General features: G+C 41.3%; 1 protein-coding gene across 1 annotated transcript in view; it reads right to left on the bottom strand.

The window, feature by feature from the left end:
• Positions 1-5,619: 5,619 nt before the first annotated feature.
• The window catches only part of PLGRKT (plasminogen receptor with a C-terminal lysine), a 94,667-nt gene continuing 80,173 nt past the window's right edge, over positions 5,620-20,113 (bottom strand). The window contains exons 3-5 of the mRNA XM_030192374.1: positions 15,676-15,806; positions 9,433-9,542; positions 5,620-5,881 (exon numbers count right to left, since the gene is read on the bottom strand). Of these exons, the coding sequence (XP_030048234.1) occupies positions 5,760-5,881; positions 9,433-9,542; positions 15,676-15,806 (363 nt within the window). The 3' untranslated portion in view covers positions 5,620-5,759. The remainder of the gene's footprint in view (positions 5,882-9,432; positions 9,543-15,675; positions 15,807-20,113) is intronic.

The following is a 20,113-nucleotide window of genomic DNA, read 5'->3' as shown; positions in this document are numbered from 1 at the left end:
AATACAACCGTGGAAACATTAATGGCAGGAACTCATTACATTGCTAGCGCCCGTTTCATTGTGTTAAGAAACGGGCCTTTTTTACTAGTAAAGAAGAATTCTTTTCAAACATCTCACAGAAGCATTTACTATACAATTCTTTTGTTGCTCACAAAGTTCTTTTTACTGGAATTCCTCTATATCCCTGCTGGCTATTAAATTCCACTTCCTCCCCAACACAGTTAGCATTCCTCTTTCTCCAATCAACTTGTCAACCCCTCCCTTGGAAGATTAGTGCTGGCTTCATCTCCTGATTCTGCTTTTTGCTGCATCACCCCCACCTTATGGAACATGCTCCCTGTGGCAATCTGTTCTGAATCTTCTTTGCCCAACTTTAAGGCTCTTTTAAAAACCTGGCTCTTTGGCCAGGCTTTCGCAGTTTTTGTTCCTTGATTTATCTAATTTTTCTCTGTTTGTACTGATTTTACTTATGTTTAATCGAACTTCTTGTGTTCCGTTAATGTTAGTTGACTGGATTTTATTTTTGTGCTATTTACATTCCCTTCCTTTTGATTCTTGTTGTCCTTTGTTTTTATTATGATTCTGTTTATACTTTACACTGTCACAATGGTATTTTGAATGGCCATATATTAAATCTGTGCAAATAAATAAAATGAGAGACTAGAGAATGATGAAAGAGAACATAGGAGACTGGGAAAGGCAGGGACAGTGGCAGGGAACATATTGTTTTTCTTGGGATAGACAAATAAACCAAGCTCTGTCCTTGTCCCCCACATCTCCCTGGCAACTAATGCTGTTTAGGGCAAATATTTGGTAAGGCCATGGCCCCGGTGGCCCATTCTGTTCCACTCCTTAGGGGAAAAGGATGAGGGGGGGGGGGGGGGCAATGGGTGCTGAGATTGGAAGATGGAAAACTGGTAGGTAGAGGAGAAATGGAAAAGCATGTCTGATGGCAGAAGAGAGAGAGAAGGGGAGTAAAATCCAGCTATAGGTGTATACAGAAGCAGAAATGAGAAGTGAAGCAAAAAGATGAAAGGGAAAGTTTATTGTCAGAGTCAGATGTAGAGGAGGAAGGGAAGATAAGAAGAAAGAAGAAACAGAAAGACTCTCAACTCACTGGTTAGTTTATTTGAGATTTTATATGCCGCTTTGCCAAAAGGATCACAACTCACTGTTTACTTGATCACTGTCCATCTTTTCTGTTAGAAGATCCTCCCTCTGAAATAATAGCATGGCTAGTAAAGTTTGTAAATTGTGTGTTAAGTGCTGGGAATTTTTCTGTCCAAATAGTTGAGATTATGTTAATTCCTATTCCAAAAATGGGCCTCCCACACCCCTCCCCCTCCCATCTTCCCAGAGATATACAAAAAAAAATTACAAATTTTTTCACCTACCCCAAATCCAACATCTCTCCCCTTTTTCCTCTGTGGTGTCCTGGCATCTTCCCTCCTGTCTCTGAACCCCATCCCTCTCCCTAGTGTACTGTACAAGCATCCCTGGCGCCTGCAGAGATTCATTTTTGCTGCCTGCGCCAGCTTTGCAGGCTTCCATCTGCTGCATCCCGCCAGACAGGAAACAGGCGGGTGGGGTGGGACAGGGCAGATGGAAGCATGGAAGGCCAGCACAAGCAGCAAAAAAACAAATTGCTGCAGGACACCAGGGAGAGACTTGCTGCACCATATGCCTGGAATAGACTTCCTGAGCCGGTACGTCAAACTCCATCTCTGGCCGTCTTCAAATCTAAGCTAAAAGCCCACGTTTTTGATGCTGCTTTTAACTCCTAACCCTTATTCACTTGTTCAGTACCTTTATTTTATCATTCTCACCTTAATATTCCCTTATCTCTTATTTGTCCTGTTTGTCCTAATTAGATTGTAAGCTCTGTCGAGCAGGGACTGTCTCTTCATGTTCAAGTGTACAGCGCTATGTATGTCTAGTAGCGCTATAGAAATGATAAGTAGTAGTAGTAAAGATGGGTTTCAGAGACAGGAGGGCAGATGCCAGGATGCCATGGAGGAGAGAGGGAAGAGATGTTGGATGTGGGGTAGGTGAAAAAAACCCTGTATTTTTGTTTTATATCTCTGGAAAGATTGGGGGGGGGGGGGGGTGGAGTTTTGGAAGGCCCATCCAAGTTAACTCTGGGCATATCCAAAATACTGGGTCTGGCTACGCCACTGTTCTACTGGCTTCATCATCTCCATCAGTACATTTCTGGATTTTTCTTCTGTGCACACTTTGATTCATGCATTCGTTGTGTCTCGCATTTACTACTTCAACACAGTTTATTGTGGTATTACTTCCTTTCAACTATGCCAGCTTCAAAATTAGCTATGCAGTACTAAAAGACAGGATCGTGTTACTTCCCTTCTAATGCAGTTACAACTTTGGTTTAAGATGCTCTGTATCACTCCCAAATCCCTTCATCTAGGTTTTCCATCTTATTTTTCATCCCTGGTAATCCCTTACATGCCTTCTTGTGCTCTGCGATCCCTGGATGCTCACTGGTAAGTCCACCTGTCTCCCACTATGAGTCTACACATAACTCAGTTTTTTTTTCTTCTTATGCCCATTTCTCTGGGCCCAGTCCTCATTTCCTAACTTTCAAGTTCTCTTAAAGTCTCACTTTTTCCAATTTGCTTTTGGAGTTCCTGAACAGTAAGGTTTGGCTGGCAGGTAGACTGATGCATCCCTGGGGTTTGGCTGGTATTTGTATTTTTTTTTTTTAATTTTAGTGTGTATTTGTATTCTTGCCTATTTTAAATAGCTCTCTTTTCTATTATCTTATTTGATTTTATTGTAAAATGCTGTGACCTGTATCCAGAAATGACAGTATATTAAATTGTCCTAATAATAGACTCTACCATGTCTATGGAACCTCAAGTCAATAACCTTGCAAAGAAGATTTTCTTAACTTAGACATGCTTACCGTGCGAGAAATGCACTACCGCAGGGTGTGTGTTTGGGGGCAAAGAGTAGATGTGTCCTGTGCTAATTGGTTAACATTGCTGTGTGCCTACCGATTAGCGCAAGGTTAGCATGTGAGACTTTCCAACCTACAAAATAGGTACTGGTAAGGGCTCACACGCTAGTGGCCATCGTCTAATTGGGAAATTATCATGTGGCCATTAATTTAAGAAACAAAAAAACAGCCATTTTACAGCCACACTAAAAGTGGCCTCAGCACGCAGGGAAACCCACACACTAGTCATACCGCAGGCCACCTTTTAGAAAGCTTAGTAAAAGGGCCCTTTAGGTGTATTCATTCCTATATTTAAGAGTAATCATTTGCTTTTGTGGTAGTCTCTGATTTTGACTCAGATGGATTGTGTAATTCGTTACATGCAGGAATTCAATTAAAAACCTGGAAAAGACTCCAACTGCCGCTCAACTAATTTTTAAAAAGAAAAGATTTGATCACATGTCCCCTTTGTTAATCCAGCTTCATTTATTGCCTTTAGTGGCTCAAATTACCTTTAGAATATCTTGTTTAGATTACAAAATACCATCAGGCAGTCCTATAAAAATTCTATTACTTCTTCAGAGATATCTTTGTTAGTTTAACCATGCTGTACTATAGATCTCGGTCTCGGTTTTCCATCAGTTTCTGGTTTAAGAGCAAAACAATTTTTAGAAAATACATTTCTTCTCCAGTTTGCTAAAAGTTTGGAATTCACCACCTCCTGCTATTTGGGTAATATCATATTATCTTTTTCATACATATTTAACTCAAAAATTATAATTTTGTAATTTTTTTTTAAATATTCCTAGTGCTATTCACTAGCTTCTTAATATGTGATTTCACTTTGAACCTTATTAGGATAAGACGGGCTATAAATACATAACCCGCACCTCGAATATTGTGTTCAGTTCTGGTCACTGCATCTCAAAAAATATATAGTGGAATTAGAAAAGGTGCAGAGAAGGGTGACGAAAATGATAAAGGGGATGGGACGACTTCCCTATGAGGAAAGGCTAAAGCGGCTAGGGCTCTTCAGCTTGGAGAGAAGGCGGCTGAGGGGAGATATGATAGAGGTCTATAAAATAATGAGTGGAGTTGAACAGGTAGATGTGAAGCGTCTGTTTACGCTTTCCAAAAATACAAGGACTAGGGGGCATGTGATGAAGCTAATGTAGTAAATTTAAAACGAATCGGAAAAAATGTTTCTTCACTCAACGTGTAATTAAACTCTGGAATTCGTTGCCAGAGAATGTGGTAAAAGTGGTGAGCTTAGCGGAGTTAAAAAAAGGTTTGGATGGCTTCCTAAAGAAAAAGTCTGTAGACCATTATTAAATGGACTTGGGAAAATCCACTATTTCTGGGATAAGTAGTATAGAATGTTCTGTACCTTTTTGGGATCTTGCCAGGTATTTGTGACCTAGATTGGCCACTATTGGAAACAGGATGCTGGGCTTGTTGGACCTTTGGACTTTCCCAGTATGGCAATACTTATGTACTTATGTAAAATGGATTTAGAGGAAGGGCTTGGGAGAAGATTGACACTGGAAAAAGGACCAGGCAGGGCCAGTCTACCATATAAGAGCACTGGCTAACTGTGACGGTGTCCTTGAGCAGCAGAGTGGAGAAAGTAGAAAAGTCCTCTCCAAAACATTGTTCTCCTGAAGATGCCATTGGATGGTAAAACGTGGCACTGCGTTGGGAACAGGAAGCAATGCAGGAGAGAGGCTTTTGTTTCTGATTCACAGATTCACCGAAAGTTATGATCACCACTGCTATTTTCAAGCACATACCAGTCCCAATGGACTTGTAAGCTAAGTGACACTTTTAGATTTCTGGTTCACATTGATTTTAATAGTGGTAAGATTTATGAAAATCAATATACATGGTGAACGAGGAGCTGGGATTTAAACTGCATTAACAGCTAACTCAATGATTTTTTTCATATTGGTAGGAGGCAGGGGATTAGTGACCTTTACACATTAGTCAAATGCCTGTAATCTAATTTTGCTTTCATCCAATACAGGGAGTATAATTCTCAAAGCTAGTCAGAAATGTATTATGTTAGGCCAATAACATGGTCACCTACAGATTTTCTTTCAACATTTATTAAAATGTACTCATATTGACTAAAATGGTAACAATATTACTATATTAAAATTCAGACAGATCTGCTATGAAAAAGTTAAAAAAATACTTTAATTTAAATTAGTAAATTATACCACTTTGTCCAGTTACCGGATACAAGGTAGTTTATTTCCTTCTCGATTCAGAGGGACATTGCTGCCTATAGAATATGCTTAAAAGAGATTTATTGAATTATAAGAGAGACATTATCTAGCTCATTACCTTTATATGGGTAAACATTATACATATACATTGAGCCATGTACCCAAATATAAGGCCCGCCATGCTAGCAATTCCTGACGTGGCAATGCCGACAAAGCACATTCGTTTTGAATGGGCTGCGTCAAATTTTCCGCATGGGAATCGCTAGCACGGTTTAGTAAAAAAACAGGCCCTTACAGAGTCAGGATTCCCTGGTATATTATCTTAATGAAAAATTAATTACTGTATAATGCATCATAGGTAACTAAATAGCACTATAGGAAAAGTAGCCATTTTCCATAAATCAAGATGAAAATGCATTAATATAGCCTGATGTTTTGGTTTCTTTTTATTTAAAAGTATATTACATTTTCTCAAAGGACACATGGTTAAAAATGTAATAAAACAATGAGGATGTACAGCTGATTTTAGGGAAATCAATTTGTGCTTCAAAGTGTCAGCAGAAACTGTTCATTTATTTTTCTATAAAGAACTTGCTTTGAGCTCGTCTGGCTTTTTCAATGGATTCAAATGTAGGCACGCCATGAGGTGGTTCCAGCAATGCACTTTCCGTTTCAAGTAATTTTTCTGCTTCACCTACAACAAAAGAAAAGCAAAATTATACTGTGCATCTGGCAAGTACACTTCCTAGGCTAGGAGTAATAATAATAATAATAAAACTTTATTTATAACCCGCTATAACTCAACAATCTTAAGCAGGGAATATAAAATACATACATAATAAAATCCAAATTAACAAAAATGATTGATAACAAAAACATACGTTAGAACATTTCTTTAAATTCAGTAAATGGTGCCCATATATGGAAAAGATGCATGCCACATGCTATTCTATAATCGGTGCTGTGAGTTGGTGTCGTTTATAGAATAGATCATAGTGCCGGGATCCGTGCCCAACTTTTAGGCCTGACGATTTACAGCAGCTGAACCCTGGCATAAATTACGCACATATCCTCCCTCCAAGTTCTATAATAGTGCGCGCTCCTTAAATGAACACCCCTCACCCACCCATGCTCCTCTCTCTATCCACAAGTACTATGAATGCTGATTCCAACATAGAGAATGACACAGGGACAAAGTTTGTCCCCGGTGGTTCTGTTTCTGTCCCCACCCCATCCCCACAGGTTCTGTCTCTGTCTCCATCCCGTCCACGCAGGTTTTGTCCCCATCCTTGCCCCGTCCCCATAGGCTCTGTATCTATCCACGCCCCAGCCCCACGGGCTCCGTCCTCATCTAAACAAGCCTCAAACACTTATTATTTTATATTTAAATCTTTTTATTAAAGTATAAAAATGAACAATGTGCTGTGCAACTGTTGTTTATAAATCACAAATAGAAAACAGTAATAACAATGAGTAACTATAATAAACCCCCCCACACCACCACCCTCTACCCTTCCAACCCTTATAATAGCTGACTTCTACTACCCTAAGGGATCCTAATCCACCTTGTAAAAATGTCCAGGGGTACAAAATACAACCCATTCTGTATGCCCTAGAGGGGAGAAATATGCCCTATGAAGCACTGTTATGATTTTTTAATCAGTGGATGAATAAGAAGTTATCAACAATCTCAGGAGTCAGTCTAGTTCTCCTGTCTTCCACAGTCCTTCCTGCAATAGAAAATGCCTTCTCAGAAGATGTGCTGGTAGCAGGAATGTACAGGATCCCCCATGCAAATTTTGCCAGTTGTGGCCAGCACTTTTGCTTGTTTTTCCAAAAAAATGAAAACATCATCACCTGCATCACTCAAACATAAACAACTGTCCAATTCATTAACAGCCTTCAAAGCAGAGAATGACACGGGGACAAAGTTTGTACCCATCCTGTCCCCGCGGGCTGCCCCATCCCCATGTCATTCTCTATTCCAACATCCCAGCCCTGCCAGCCCAGGGAGAGAAAACCTGACTATATCAAACCCAGGTCCTCTATACAGCAGTACCCATCGAGCCACTGCACCAGTCCCATATATGGTTTCTGGTCCGCAGCCATGCACTGCAGCTTCTTCTGAACATACAATAATGGGTCAGAAGGATCTAGGGTAGGAAGTTATCTGGGTGCCAGAACTGAATTATCAGATATGACCAGGGGCTGAAACCCAGGGTATAAATGAACACTGCAGACAGCAATTATCAACACCAACTGCAATATATAAAGATTGGGGGGAGGGGAGTACAGAATGGGGATGATTTAATAAATCTATATTGCAAATATGTTTAACCGACAAAATGACTTAAGCAGTTTAGAATCAGTGAAGTCCCTAATTATAATTATTCCCTTTTTCTCCAGTCACTACACACTCACAGATGTATATCTACTATAATAAAACTCACCCTCAACGTTCTGAGGACACTGACGTCAGTGAAGCCAAGCCCTGACTTCTTTCAAAAAGGTTCGTAGGTTCGTGGTGGTGAAGCCACCAAAATCGCTCCGGGCCCCGCCCTCGAGGGCGGAGCAATGGCAGAACAACGAAGGGGTTGGCAGGGAGGGAGGCAGGGGTGGGAAATTGCTCCGGGCCCCGCCCTCGCGACAAACGTCATGACATTGGGGGCGGAGCAATGGCAGAACAACGAAGGGGTTGGCCAGGGAGGGAGGGGGGTGTTGGCGACGAAAACCTTGCTAGTGCCCGTTTCATTTGCTCTGAAACGGGCCTCTTTTACTAGTGTATATATATGTTCATGTTTTCAGCGATGCTTATGTACAGGTATTAAAAAAGATAATGGAAAGATAATGGAGGAGGACATTTTTGTTTTGTATTTCCTCCTCGCCTATATCGTTTCTTTATCACTGTTGCAATGAACATTAAACAAAAAAGCCACACACACACACACTGTGGTCGATGCTGTCTTCATATGCTGACCACCGCATTTAAATTTATACCTGGATATTCAATGCTGAGCTGTACATGGATGCCAGTATTGATACCCAGGTATAAGATGCCCGCCAGAAGTTGTCCGGGTGACACTTATATTCAGTCAGTACCCATATCACTATCCAAATTAGGACAGAAGGTAATGCCAATATAGATGCTGATGACAGAAGGAATACACTGCTGGGTGTGCAGTTTTCCTTAGACAAATTGTGAGGTAACCCCTTAAGTAGTTATGGAGCTGACAAAACGTGAGTTGGCTGAGGAAGAAGGGAATGTCTATGGCGTTGGTGGCTGAGAAGTTTACTAAAGACATGTTTGGATATTATTTTAAAAAAGAAAGCTTCCTTTGTATTTAAAATAATTTTTAAAAATGATGCTGAATTAGTAAATAAGGACTGATGTTAGGAATGAGAACATTAAGAACCAAAATTCCATTTCCCGAGGTCACTAAATTTAAACTTTATAATTTGTAGTTTTAAAGTTTTGGTGCTTTAAAGATCTGCCCCTGTGGGATTTTAATTGATGAGATCGTATTGGAAATACTTGTTTTCTGAGTGCCATTTTTTTTTTTAAACTGGATTTAGAACAAAGGAGAAAGTGTAAAGCCAGGCTCTTCCAAATTCAGATGGTCATCCAGCTATGCGTAAAGGTCACCATTTACTACTTCCTCGGTTGAGATCTGATTGAACCATTAACATATGCTGTCACTGACGTAACTATTTAAGGTAGTAAGACAATACTACAACAGATAAAGTTAGTCAACCTGTGCCTCTGTGTCCAAATCCCATGCCTTCCACTGCTAGCACGCTGTAGAAATGCCACAGTGCAAAGCTGTATATACACCACTAAAATTTTGATCATAAACAACCCCCCACCCCCACATTTTAAAAGAAAAAAATTCTTTTAAAGTTGGAATGAATTCCAATGAGGTCTGAGTCATCGAATTCAGTTTAACAATGTAAGAAGAAACATTTCACTGGAAAGATGGAACAAATAAGAGCTTAGCAATGATTAATATGATAATAAAAGAATATAAAACTTTAGAGAAAAAAAATGCTTTAAAAAGTCAGTGTGTGCTTGGTGAGATGTATGTAAGGGTAAGCTTATAGCACTGATTTCAGTACACAGATGCTAATCTTCCTGTTTTCACTCAGCCATCTCCTCTGTTTAAGGCCCATGCATCCTACATGCTGAAAAACACACCACCACGTACAGGACCTCATGAACAGGTCTGCAACAAATAGAATACATCATACCTTTCATTCTCTGAAGAAGCGTCCCATACCCCATGTCATACTGATAGGCAAAAATGAAGCTTAAAGGAATAATGGGGATAAATAATCCTGGCCTTTTCCTTTTCACAGCTCTAGATACGAAACAAAGAAAACCAGTTAGAGTCACCAAATAAATTAAGGAATGACAAATAGGTAGCTGCTTTAAAAACATACAGTTCCATTTTTTTTTCTGAAGACACCCAATTCTAAAAGCAGTCATTTGAAAAGGCTGATCCCATTTTTGGCTAAAATCTGGAACCAGTGGTACCACAGATTCAGCCTTACCTAGATGAGGGGCAACCTTTAAATTGAACAAAATCAGTCTTTAGAATAGGCCACAGAACCAAGCTCATCCTAGCAGGAAATCAGGAATGATCTACCTTAGCCTGCTGACAGAAGAACAACTTGTTTAATTTTGATGAAACTACCACCTGCTTTTGATACTGCTATCAGATTTTGTTAACCAGGCCATCCAAAAATAGAGATTCAGGAGAAACTACTAGGCTAGTTCAGATCATTTTTGAAGGAGAGATGGCAGAGAGCAGTTACAGAAATATTCTTCTTCCCTACCTAGGTGCATATCTTTATCCATCAAGATACCATCTTGCCAAATTTGTTATTTAATTTTAAGATGCGAGAGGGGTTAGCAGGTTTTTAAAAAGGTCTGGATGACTTCCTAAAGGAAAAATCCATAGACCATTATTAAATTGACTTGGGGAAAATCCACTGCTTATTTCTGGGATATGCAGTATAAAATGTATTGAGCTTTTTCGGTATCTTGTCAGGTATTTGTGACCTGGACTGGCCACTGTTGGAAACAGGATGCTGGGCTTGATAGACCTTTGTTCTGTCCCAGTGTGGCAATACTTATGTACTTATGAGAGCTCTTGGACTATGGTTTGTAATTCCACATGCGAGGCTAGTGTAAAGTTACTGGGTACCTTAACCAAACCTTCAGCCTTATGCCCCTAAATCTGCAACCCCCCTCCCCAAGTTATCATCCAGCCAATATTCAGCTGGTGGCTGTCAGCGTTTTTAAAAATGCTGACTGTCACTGGCTACATTAGCCCTGAATATTCAGTGTCAGGTCATGTCTGGGCACTGGCGCTAAATATCCAGGGCAAGTGCATTGGTGCTGACCACTTGAGCTTATATGGTTCCCAGTCAATATTCAGCCAGGGTCCACATAAAAGAAACATACCTGTGCTCCTCCCCCTCCAACACTACAAAACTCTCTTAACCCACCACCACTCAGGATAGGCCCCCACATGGAGTCTAGCATTGTGGGAGGGGGGAGGATTGGGGGGGGGGGAGCCAAGGAGGTTTTATGGCAGGTGACAGCATGAGCCTATCTAGCCCATTCTATGGGCTGTAGCCAGTGGGTGAAGCTTGCCACCACATTGTGTGACCCCAAACCTTCACAGACACTATTGAAAACAATAGCAAACTTTTGAGTTTTATGACTGCCTATGTGTGTGTGTGTGTGTGTTTTTTTTAATTGGAAAGCTTCTGATATGTAACCCAAGGATTCTTCTTTTTAAAACTTAAGGGAAGGGGGGGGGTCCTGGGGGTGTGAACCATGGTCCACGGATGCTCTGGAGCGGCAGGCTTGTTTTTTGAGCTGTGGGAAGCTTGTATTTTGTAGGAAGTAGCTTTAAGAAAGGCCCTGGTTCTGCCTGAGGCTTGGGCCTAATTATGGGAACCCCCCCCCCCCCCAAGAGGTAAAAAAAAAACAAACAAACCTCAGGCTACATATGGGAAGCTTTCAAATAAATAAATACGCTGTCAAATTAAAAAGAAAAAAAAACATACATAGGCAGTCATGAACCTCACAAGTTTGCTATTGTTTTCAATAGTGTCTGCAAATGTTTGGGGTATGTATGGCAGCTGCACAGGGGAGATGGCTTTTTGATGTCATGCCATATCCTATCATAAAACCTCCTTTGGGAGGGGGGAGCACTTTTTTTAAAGCAGGTCCTGGCCAGCAATTATACAGCATAGTTAACTGGCCAAATTTAGGCCAGTTTCATTGCCCGGTTAGCTATGCAGGTGCCACCACTGAATATTGCTGGCACCTACATAGCTGCCAGCTCCCCTGACCTGCCAACAGCCAATACTCAGTAGCACTGCCCAGTTAAGTGGTTGGGTGGCCATGAGTGATCTAAGCAGACAAGAGCCTGTCATGGAAGTCACGAGCTATGGGTACATGCCATACACCAGGTCCTTGGGGAAAGTTCAGAAAAACATGAAACTAAGATCAAAATGGTGACAAGAAAGGGAACTTCATGTGCCAAGAGGCCAATTACTTTAAGGTCCTATACCAAGATGCGATGCGCTGAGGCATCCCGTGGTACTTTTTGGATGTGCACACGCTATCCCCATGCTAAATTAATTTTTTTAGCACTGGGGCAGGTCTGGGGGCAGAGAGTGGGTGTCTACTGCACTAATCGGTTAGCACAGATATATTGCCACTCACTGATTAGCGTTTGCTTAGTGTGTGAGCCCTTCCTGACTACATAATGGGTGACGGTGGGAACTCACACATTAATTGGAAAATTAGTTCATGACCATTAATGCACACAATAGAAAAATCAGCCATTTTACCCCTGAGGTAAAAATGGCCTCAGCTACTGGAGTGACCTGTGAAAGAATGTGGTGAGGGCCACTTTTTACCACGGTTTGGTAAATAAGCCCCTTTATTTGCTTATTCATTTGGATCTACAAACCACTTTAGCACCAGTGGCAACAGAACAGGGCCTCCGAGGGGGGCGGCAAGATTCCCTGGGCCCAGCCTCCAAGGGGGGACCAGCACTGCTGCCGCATCAGCAAGGCTTCCTGGCGGTGGCGCAGGCAGAAGGCTGCATTCAGTGGTCTCCTGTTCACGGGTTATCACATCAATGTGTTGTCGTTTCTGCCGCTGCAGATCCTTCTTCCTGCCTTGCTCATCCCGCCTCCTCCTTACTGTGACTACTTCCTGTTTCCACCGGCACCATGACAGGAAGGATCTGCACTGGCAGAGAAGACTCAGATTTAATGCGTTAACCCAGTCCGCACACAGCACAAGCGGAGCAAAAGACAGACAACCAGTCTGAGGGAGAGCACTGCAGACACTGAGGTAGGGTCATTTTGATAGATAAAATTACTTTGGTTGGTGTGGGGGTGGGGGGGCCTTAAGATTGTTTGCCCTGGGCCCAGCGACCCTTCAATTTAAAGCAAAAGCATACAGAGGACATGAGGGTACCACGAGAGTTTGGTGAATGATACTACAGTCTACTGGAAGTGAGGCTGCTCCAAAAACACTTTCCTAATGAGACAGCATCACAGTACGCAGTACATTGAGTCGTACCTCACACCAATAGCTCCAGGATGTTTGTGTAGTGGAAATGCCAGAGACGTTTAAAAAAAAAAAATACTAAATGGCACAATAAAAGCAGTAGTCATCTAAAATATAGAACAGCAGCATGGATATAAATACATGGTGAATACGTAGTTTAACTTTTTATCACCCAGCTTTACGTAAAACAATTAGTGTGTGAAAACAGAGCTTTCAGCCTTAATCATCACCATCACCCCATGAGTCTTGCAACTGGCATTTATGTGTTTAGGCAGCAACTTGTTTATGAGGCACACTATTTACACCGCCGTTACCAAACCAAATAAACATGTCTACGTTTCAAGGAAACTGCTAATGGGTAACATTAAAATGACTGTAAATTTAATTATCTATATTTCAAAATGTGAATGTATATAACTTGGTGGCCATCCTGCTCTAGTTAGACTGTACATCATAAGGTGCACTTGTACTATTTCCATATAATCTGGGCAGGTTCTACAGAATCATGGACTAACATGGTGCTATTTAATAGTACAACCCGTTTGGGAGGAGGATGTGAAAAAAAATGGGGGCAGACATCCCAAAAGCACAGAGCCCACCTCTCTTTAACAAAGATGCAGCTTTCCAGGTATTTTTTCACTGCTTAGTCATTTCTAGTCACTAGTGGGGTGTGTATGCACTCGGCTATGTCAATGAATCTAGACTCTTTCACCTATGTTTACTAAGGTGTGCTATAGGCGCATTAGCGTGGTTAACGCGCATTAATGGTTAACTTGCGTTAAACGCTGATGCGCCCAGAGAATTTGGAATTGGTCAGTTATAAGTGAAGTTATAAAGCATAATTTTTGGGTTTCTGTGCATATGGAGTTCGATGCAGACAATTATCGCAACTGCTAATTGCTGAATACTTCACTGTTGGATACAGATAAGTTTGGAATACAATTGTCTATTGCAGTTGTGGCTAATACTCCTACACGGAATCTAAATGGAAAAGAGAGACATGTCGGACATCATTTGAGTTTGATTTTGTTGTCTTTTGTGTTTTTTATATATGAGTTTGTTAGAATGTTAGTAAAATGCAAATTGAATAATTAAACAAAGTATATGTGATTTTCTAAATGTAGATTATAATTAATAACAATATATTAGCCACTAGTATGGATACATAGAAATGTATAGGCACATTAGTGTTTAACGTGCTTTAACTTTAAAGGCGTGTTAAAAACGCTAATGCATTTTAGTAAACATACCCCTTTGCTTTAGGAAGCTTCTAGCGATGGGCTTTTATTAGAATGCATTTGGGGGTCCTTTTAAAAAAGGCTCTTAGTATTTTTAGTGAATGCTAAATGCTAGAGACGCCAATAGAAATATATGGGCATCTTTAACATTTAGTGCATGTTTATTTTTAGCATGCGCTAAAAATGCTAGCATGCCTTTGTAAAAAGGACCTCTTGGTTTGTTAGTGAACTTTAAAAATATTAGTGTATGCAAAAGCAACATGCATTCAAAAATTGTTATTAAAATGAACTGAAAAAAAGTCTGACAATTGGAATAAAAACTAATGTTCCGGGGTTGTTGTTTCCCCCACAAAATTCACTTTTGCAGTGACTTTGCCAAACAATACTTTACATTATTATGGGGCTCATTTTCGAAACATAAAAAAAGGTACAAGAAAACAGCACAAAGAGGCAGATGGACATTTTTTTCACGTCCAAGTCACTATTTTCAAATCTTATTTTTAAGACTTTCTATACAGATCTTGTGGGGGCATGTTGAAGGAATGTTTTGGGCGTTACTAGGGTAGCTTACAATTTGGATGCTTTTCTGCAAAAATGGAACACTGTAAAAACGTCCTGGGCAAAAATAAGACATTTTTGGCTAGACCTGTTTCAATAAGGACTAAATGCCAAAAAGGTGCCCACACTGACCAGATGACCATTGAAAGGATAAAGGCATGACCCCCCCTTAATGCCCCAGTGGTCACTGACCCCTTCCTACCCAAGAGGTGAAAGTGACAGTACATACCAGGCTCTGTGACAGCTGCAGATATAATGGCCATTCCTCTTAGAGCAGCAAGCAAGCAAGTCCCTGGAGTGGCCTAGTGATCGGGACCCCAGGCCCATATCCCACTCTAACCGGTACACACGTGGTGGAAAGTGCGAGCACCCCAAAAAACACAAAATACCTACTGAACTCACATATAGGTGGCACCTGCAGGCTTAGGGGTTAATGTAGTGGTGTACAGTTGGATACAGTACATTTTTTTGCTATTTCTGGAGGGTTCACCATACAATAGAAGGGGGTTATGATGTGATGTGTACCTGGGACCTTTTATGTGATGCTCACTGCAGTGCCCCCTAGGCTGCCTCACTGCTTTACTAGGATGTCTATGTGGCCAGACTAGTAAGAATGCTGGCCATCCCAATGGCTTGTTTTTCTGCATTTTTCCCATGGATGTTTTTTTGTTTGACAATAGCTCTTAAAGAAAGGACGAACAAATATTTCAGGATGCCTCATTTCCTTCTTTGGTACAGAAATTTGCAGTTACAACCAGTAACAAATGGCAATGAATCTTTAAAAATGTTGCAGTGAGATTTTAGCTAAACTGAACTGGTTTATTTCCTACTGGAAAGAAAATGAAAAAATAATTAAGTACTGGGAGTATCAAGACAGCATGAAAGTACAAATGAAGAGGGTCACAGAGCTGTCTGCTGTGTCTCTGTGCAATTGGATAACTGGGAGTTGAGGGGGGGGGGGGGTTAGAGGAGCATGCATATAGGACACAATGGCACATGAGTCTGAACTCCTTGTAGGAAGCAATACTGCAAATTGTAACATTTGCGTGATGCATGCTTTATTCAAGTCTTTTGTTATATTCTGGAACTTCATACCCAGCTGTTAAGCCGAGAACGGCAAGACCATAAAATGTTCCAAAGTACTTGAGGATTTCTCGTGACCAGGCAATCTGCATAGCCATCTGTCTTTCTCTCATCTGATTCTGCATCAGTAACTGCCTCTCCAGCTGAAAGAGAAACACAAGATTTAAAGATTTATTAAATTAAGAAAAAATAGAAAACAAACAACCTAATCATCCACTTCACAGAATTTACAGTGTATAGCAAACAGATTTGCCGCTACTAAAATGATCAGTGGGTTCTGACAAAGTGTAGTAACTGTGAAGAAACAGTGTGTTTTAAGCCTGTAAAATGTATTGGATATTTTCCTGCCTTGATTATGTTCTGAAGCACATTTCTCTAGTTTGGCCAGCAGGTGGTGCATGTTATATTTTAAGCTGTTACAAAGAACTGACCTTTCTCTTATTTAGTTAACACAGATATAGGAAATGCCTGTAGTGATGGAACCAGCTTTTTTTTTTAAATGTTGTCAACTGGGCTCAGATTAGCCCAGGAGCTTTTTTCATTTGAATTGTACTAGCTTTTGCCCCCATTTCAGCCCGGGAGAGAGAGACAGCTCTTTGCTGAAGCCCTATAAAACAGTTATATTTGATAACTGGTGAACAGCTATAAGCCCTGACCTCCCCAGATACTTTCTAGGAAGTAAACAAATGTTTAGTTAGTGTTACAATTGATCCATATTTCAGTTACCTGTTATTGTTTTTCTGATTGCACATTTTTTGTTCATTTATAATGTAACAATTCTTCAACATCACAACATTGATAATTCTTAAAACATTTTTTTCATATGGATGATTAGCCCCCAATCCACAATCTTTGTATCCATCTGGAACATTCTCCACATTTTCTCATCACTGTGTTGATGGTTCATTGAACTGATAGGTAAGGTGAGGTTGAGGATGGAAACGTGATGAACAGGGGTGCGGGAGTTTGGGGGGCAGAAAGCAAAGAGGAAGTTAAGATAGGATTCTTACATATTCTGTTATGATTGTTGTGATTGATTTAAATGTAAATAAAAAGGAAGAGAATGCACCATTTATCTTCAAAGTATCTGCGGGCCACTGGCTCAAAATTGCCCTCCCTTAGGAGCTGACATAATCACATTAAGGCTAGTGCATCTTTATAGTCATGTTTTAATGCACCTTTTTGCAAGTTAAATTTATTTTTGATTTAATAAGATTTTTTAATCACTAAAATTGGTGAACCTCCAAGGAAATTCATTTAAATGGATGGATTAGCTATTATTCTCCAATGCATGAAGCTGATTTAAGGCCATGAAAGCTTAACATGTTTCTTAAGGGGGGGGGGGGGGGGGGTCATTCCTAAGGTGTACTAGCGTTTTTTATTTTTTTATTATTATATTTTTGGGTGTCAATACAGAGAAACAGATATGACATCAAATTGATACAGAAACCTTGTCCAACATGTAATACAAACCAAGAATGCTTGTACAAAAATTACCAACAGTAATCCCATAGGAGACCTCTGTAACGACCTTATATATTTCCCCCCAGAAGACACCTACAAAACAAACCCCTTCCACTAACACATTAGCACACTTCCATGTATACCAAAGAAAAGCCCACATCAAACATCCCCTGACATCCACCATACACACACACCACCCTCACACACTCCTCTCCCCACCCACCCCCTCCATAAGTGTCAAGCAACTCTATTCCAGATAATAAGGGCAGGACATTCTAAGAAAGTATGAATAAGTGTGCCTCTACCACTACGGCATCTAAGACAGCATTCATTATCTCATAGACCTAGTGCAGCACCCCTGGACCTAGTCATATAAGATCTATGCAGTATTTTATATTGTGTTTCTTGCAAATCTGTTGCCTTAACCATCTCATATAAGGTGGAGAAGAGCACACTAAAACAAACACGTGAATACTCAGTACCCAGGTCCCCGTTCCAGTGCTGCACCAGCCTCTCCACCCCCCCCCCCCCCAAAGGTATGGCCATTTTCATAATTTTATACCAGGTGAACAACCTATTCGATGGAATAGGCAAACGGAGAAGAATGGCATTCAGCCCACCATATGTGCAGTTCTCGCCTTACTCAGTCCTCAAAGAAGACCAATAGTGCCGGACCTGGAGACACGACTGCAAATGCCTGTTTGAAAACCCCCATTGTTCCTTTACCTGGTTGAAGACAAGAAAGGGGTGTCTGTCCTTCTCAAGGAACTGTCCGATGCTGGTGCATCCCTCTCTATGCCATCTCCGAAATTCTGAACAACCCACACCCGCTGAGAATGCCAGATTACTCACAAGATTCATACAAGGTGAGGCATCAGGGGAGCGCCCCTGATGTCCACGCCACCAACATCAAGCCCTATGTAGTGGCTGAAGGAATCTCAATTTAGGAGCAACTGGGGAACCAGAGCCCGAAGGCAAGTGCACTAGATTTAAAAGTGAATAAGGGCAACTCCAGGCATCCATCCATCCTGGGGGAGAATAACGACAGGTCCCCGTCATTCCCTCAAAAATAAAGCGCATCAGGGCAGCCACATTATATAGGCGGAGGTCTGGAAGACCAAGGCCTCCTAAACATCTATCTAAAATTAACTTCTGGTTCCCAATTCTCGCCCTCCTCTGGCGCCAATGAAAGAGCAAATTAAAGAGCGGAAGAGGCACTCCAAACAGGGACAGCCTGGAGCAGGTACAACAACTTGGGCAGCAGTATCATTTTCACCAGCACCACCCTACCAAAGAAATCAGCAAGTCATTCCAAGCTTCACACAGCCTCCTGATTCTATCAATTGGATCCAGAACATTACACTTGTAGAATAAAGATGGGTTAGTGCTTAAATAGATTCCTAGATATCTCATTGGGCCTTTTACTGGGGGGATGGATAATGTGGTCACCCAAGAATCTCCAGCCCGCCCACACAAAGGAAGGAGCTCCGATTTAGCACAGTTGACCTGTAAGCCCGAGAGATCTCCAAAGGCTCGTACAAGAGACAATGCCTCCGGTAAGCCACAAGGTGCATTCGCCAGGTATAACAAAATATCATCTGCAAACAGATTTATATGTGACTCCCTACTTCCTATCATAATACCCTGTATACAGTCACTAACCCAAATCTTCGAAGCTATGGGCTCTATAGCTAGTAGAAAAAGAAGTGGGGACAGGGGGCATTCTCTGTCTGGTACCTCTCTGTAGAGAAAAGCTATCCGTGAGTTTATTGTTTATTATCAGCTGTGCCTGTGGTGAAGAGTAGAGAGCAGAAACCCAGTTAACAAAAGCCCCTCTTAAACCAAATCGTTCCAAAACCCAAAAACGGTACTGCCACGATATACTATTGAAGCTTTCTCCATATCTAGCCCCACTATAGCCCCCATTCCTCCCTTCCCCCTGTGCTCATGTATGGCCAGCAGCGCTCGATAGAGATTCATTGATGCATAACGACCCGGGACGAAACCCACCTGATCTTCATGCACAAGGAAGGGAATTACCACATTCAGGCGCCTGGCCATTATAGCCGCCAGTAATTTAACATCCTGATTTAAAAGTGATATGGGTCGGTAGGACCCCACCTGAGCAAGGTCCTTCCCCGGTTTAAGAATTAACACTATATGGGCCATGTTCTGATATAACCCCATACTCTCCTCCCTTAGTCCATTAAACACCTCTCCCAGAGGCGTGATAACCAAGTCACTCAGAATACGGTAGTACTCTGGGCCAAATCCATCTGGCCCCGGGGCTTTAGTCAGCTTTAGGATTTTAATTCCCCTACTGATCTCCTGATCAGATATAGGAGAGTTTAAGGTACTCAGCTGTTCTGGTGTAAGAACAGGTAACTTCAATTGCTGAAAAAACACCTCACACGCTTCTTCTCTAAAGTCTCTTGCCTGGTATAAGGAACTATAGAATTTAACAAACTGGTCCATAATGTGAGTCTCCCTAGTATATTCCTGTCCCATATCATCCTTGACAGAGGTAATCGCCTGCTTTTTATGGGAGGGCCGCACTAAATTAGCTAATAGCTTACCCGATTTACTACCCCATTTAAAAAGCTTGAAATGTTGGAAGTAAATATCCCTCTCTGCTCTTTGATTCAATAAAGCATCAAGTTTCTGTCTAGTCTGCATCAGGTGTCTCCTGTTTTCATCGGTCATGTGTAGCATGTGACGCCTATGCTGTTGCTGAAATTCCTATGAGAGACGCATAAGCTCTGCTTCCCTCCTTCTCTTCTGAGCTGAGGTATAAGATATTATATGGCCCCGCATAACTGCCTTTGACGCTTCTCAGTAGGTGCCTTGACTCACTTCTGATGTATTGTTATGTGCCTGGTAATCCAACCACTTTTCTCTCAGGTACACCCGGAAATCCCTGTCATTATATAAGAAAGGTGAAAACTTCCAGACCCGCTCACCCGGCTCTGTAGTGAAAGAAATGCTC

Source organism: Microcaecilia unicolor, chromosome 2, assembly GCF_901765095.1.
Source record: "Microcaecilia unicolor chromosome 2, aMicUni1.1, whole genome shotgun sequence".
NCBI classification, from domain to species: Eukaryota; Metazoa; Chordata; class Amphibia; order Gymnophiona; family Siphonopidae; genus Microcaecilia; species Microcaecilia unicolor.
Note: the sequence above shows the minus strand (reverse complement) of the source record. Positions and strands in the feature narration are given on the sequence as shown.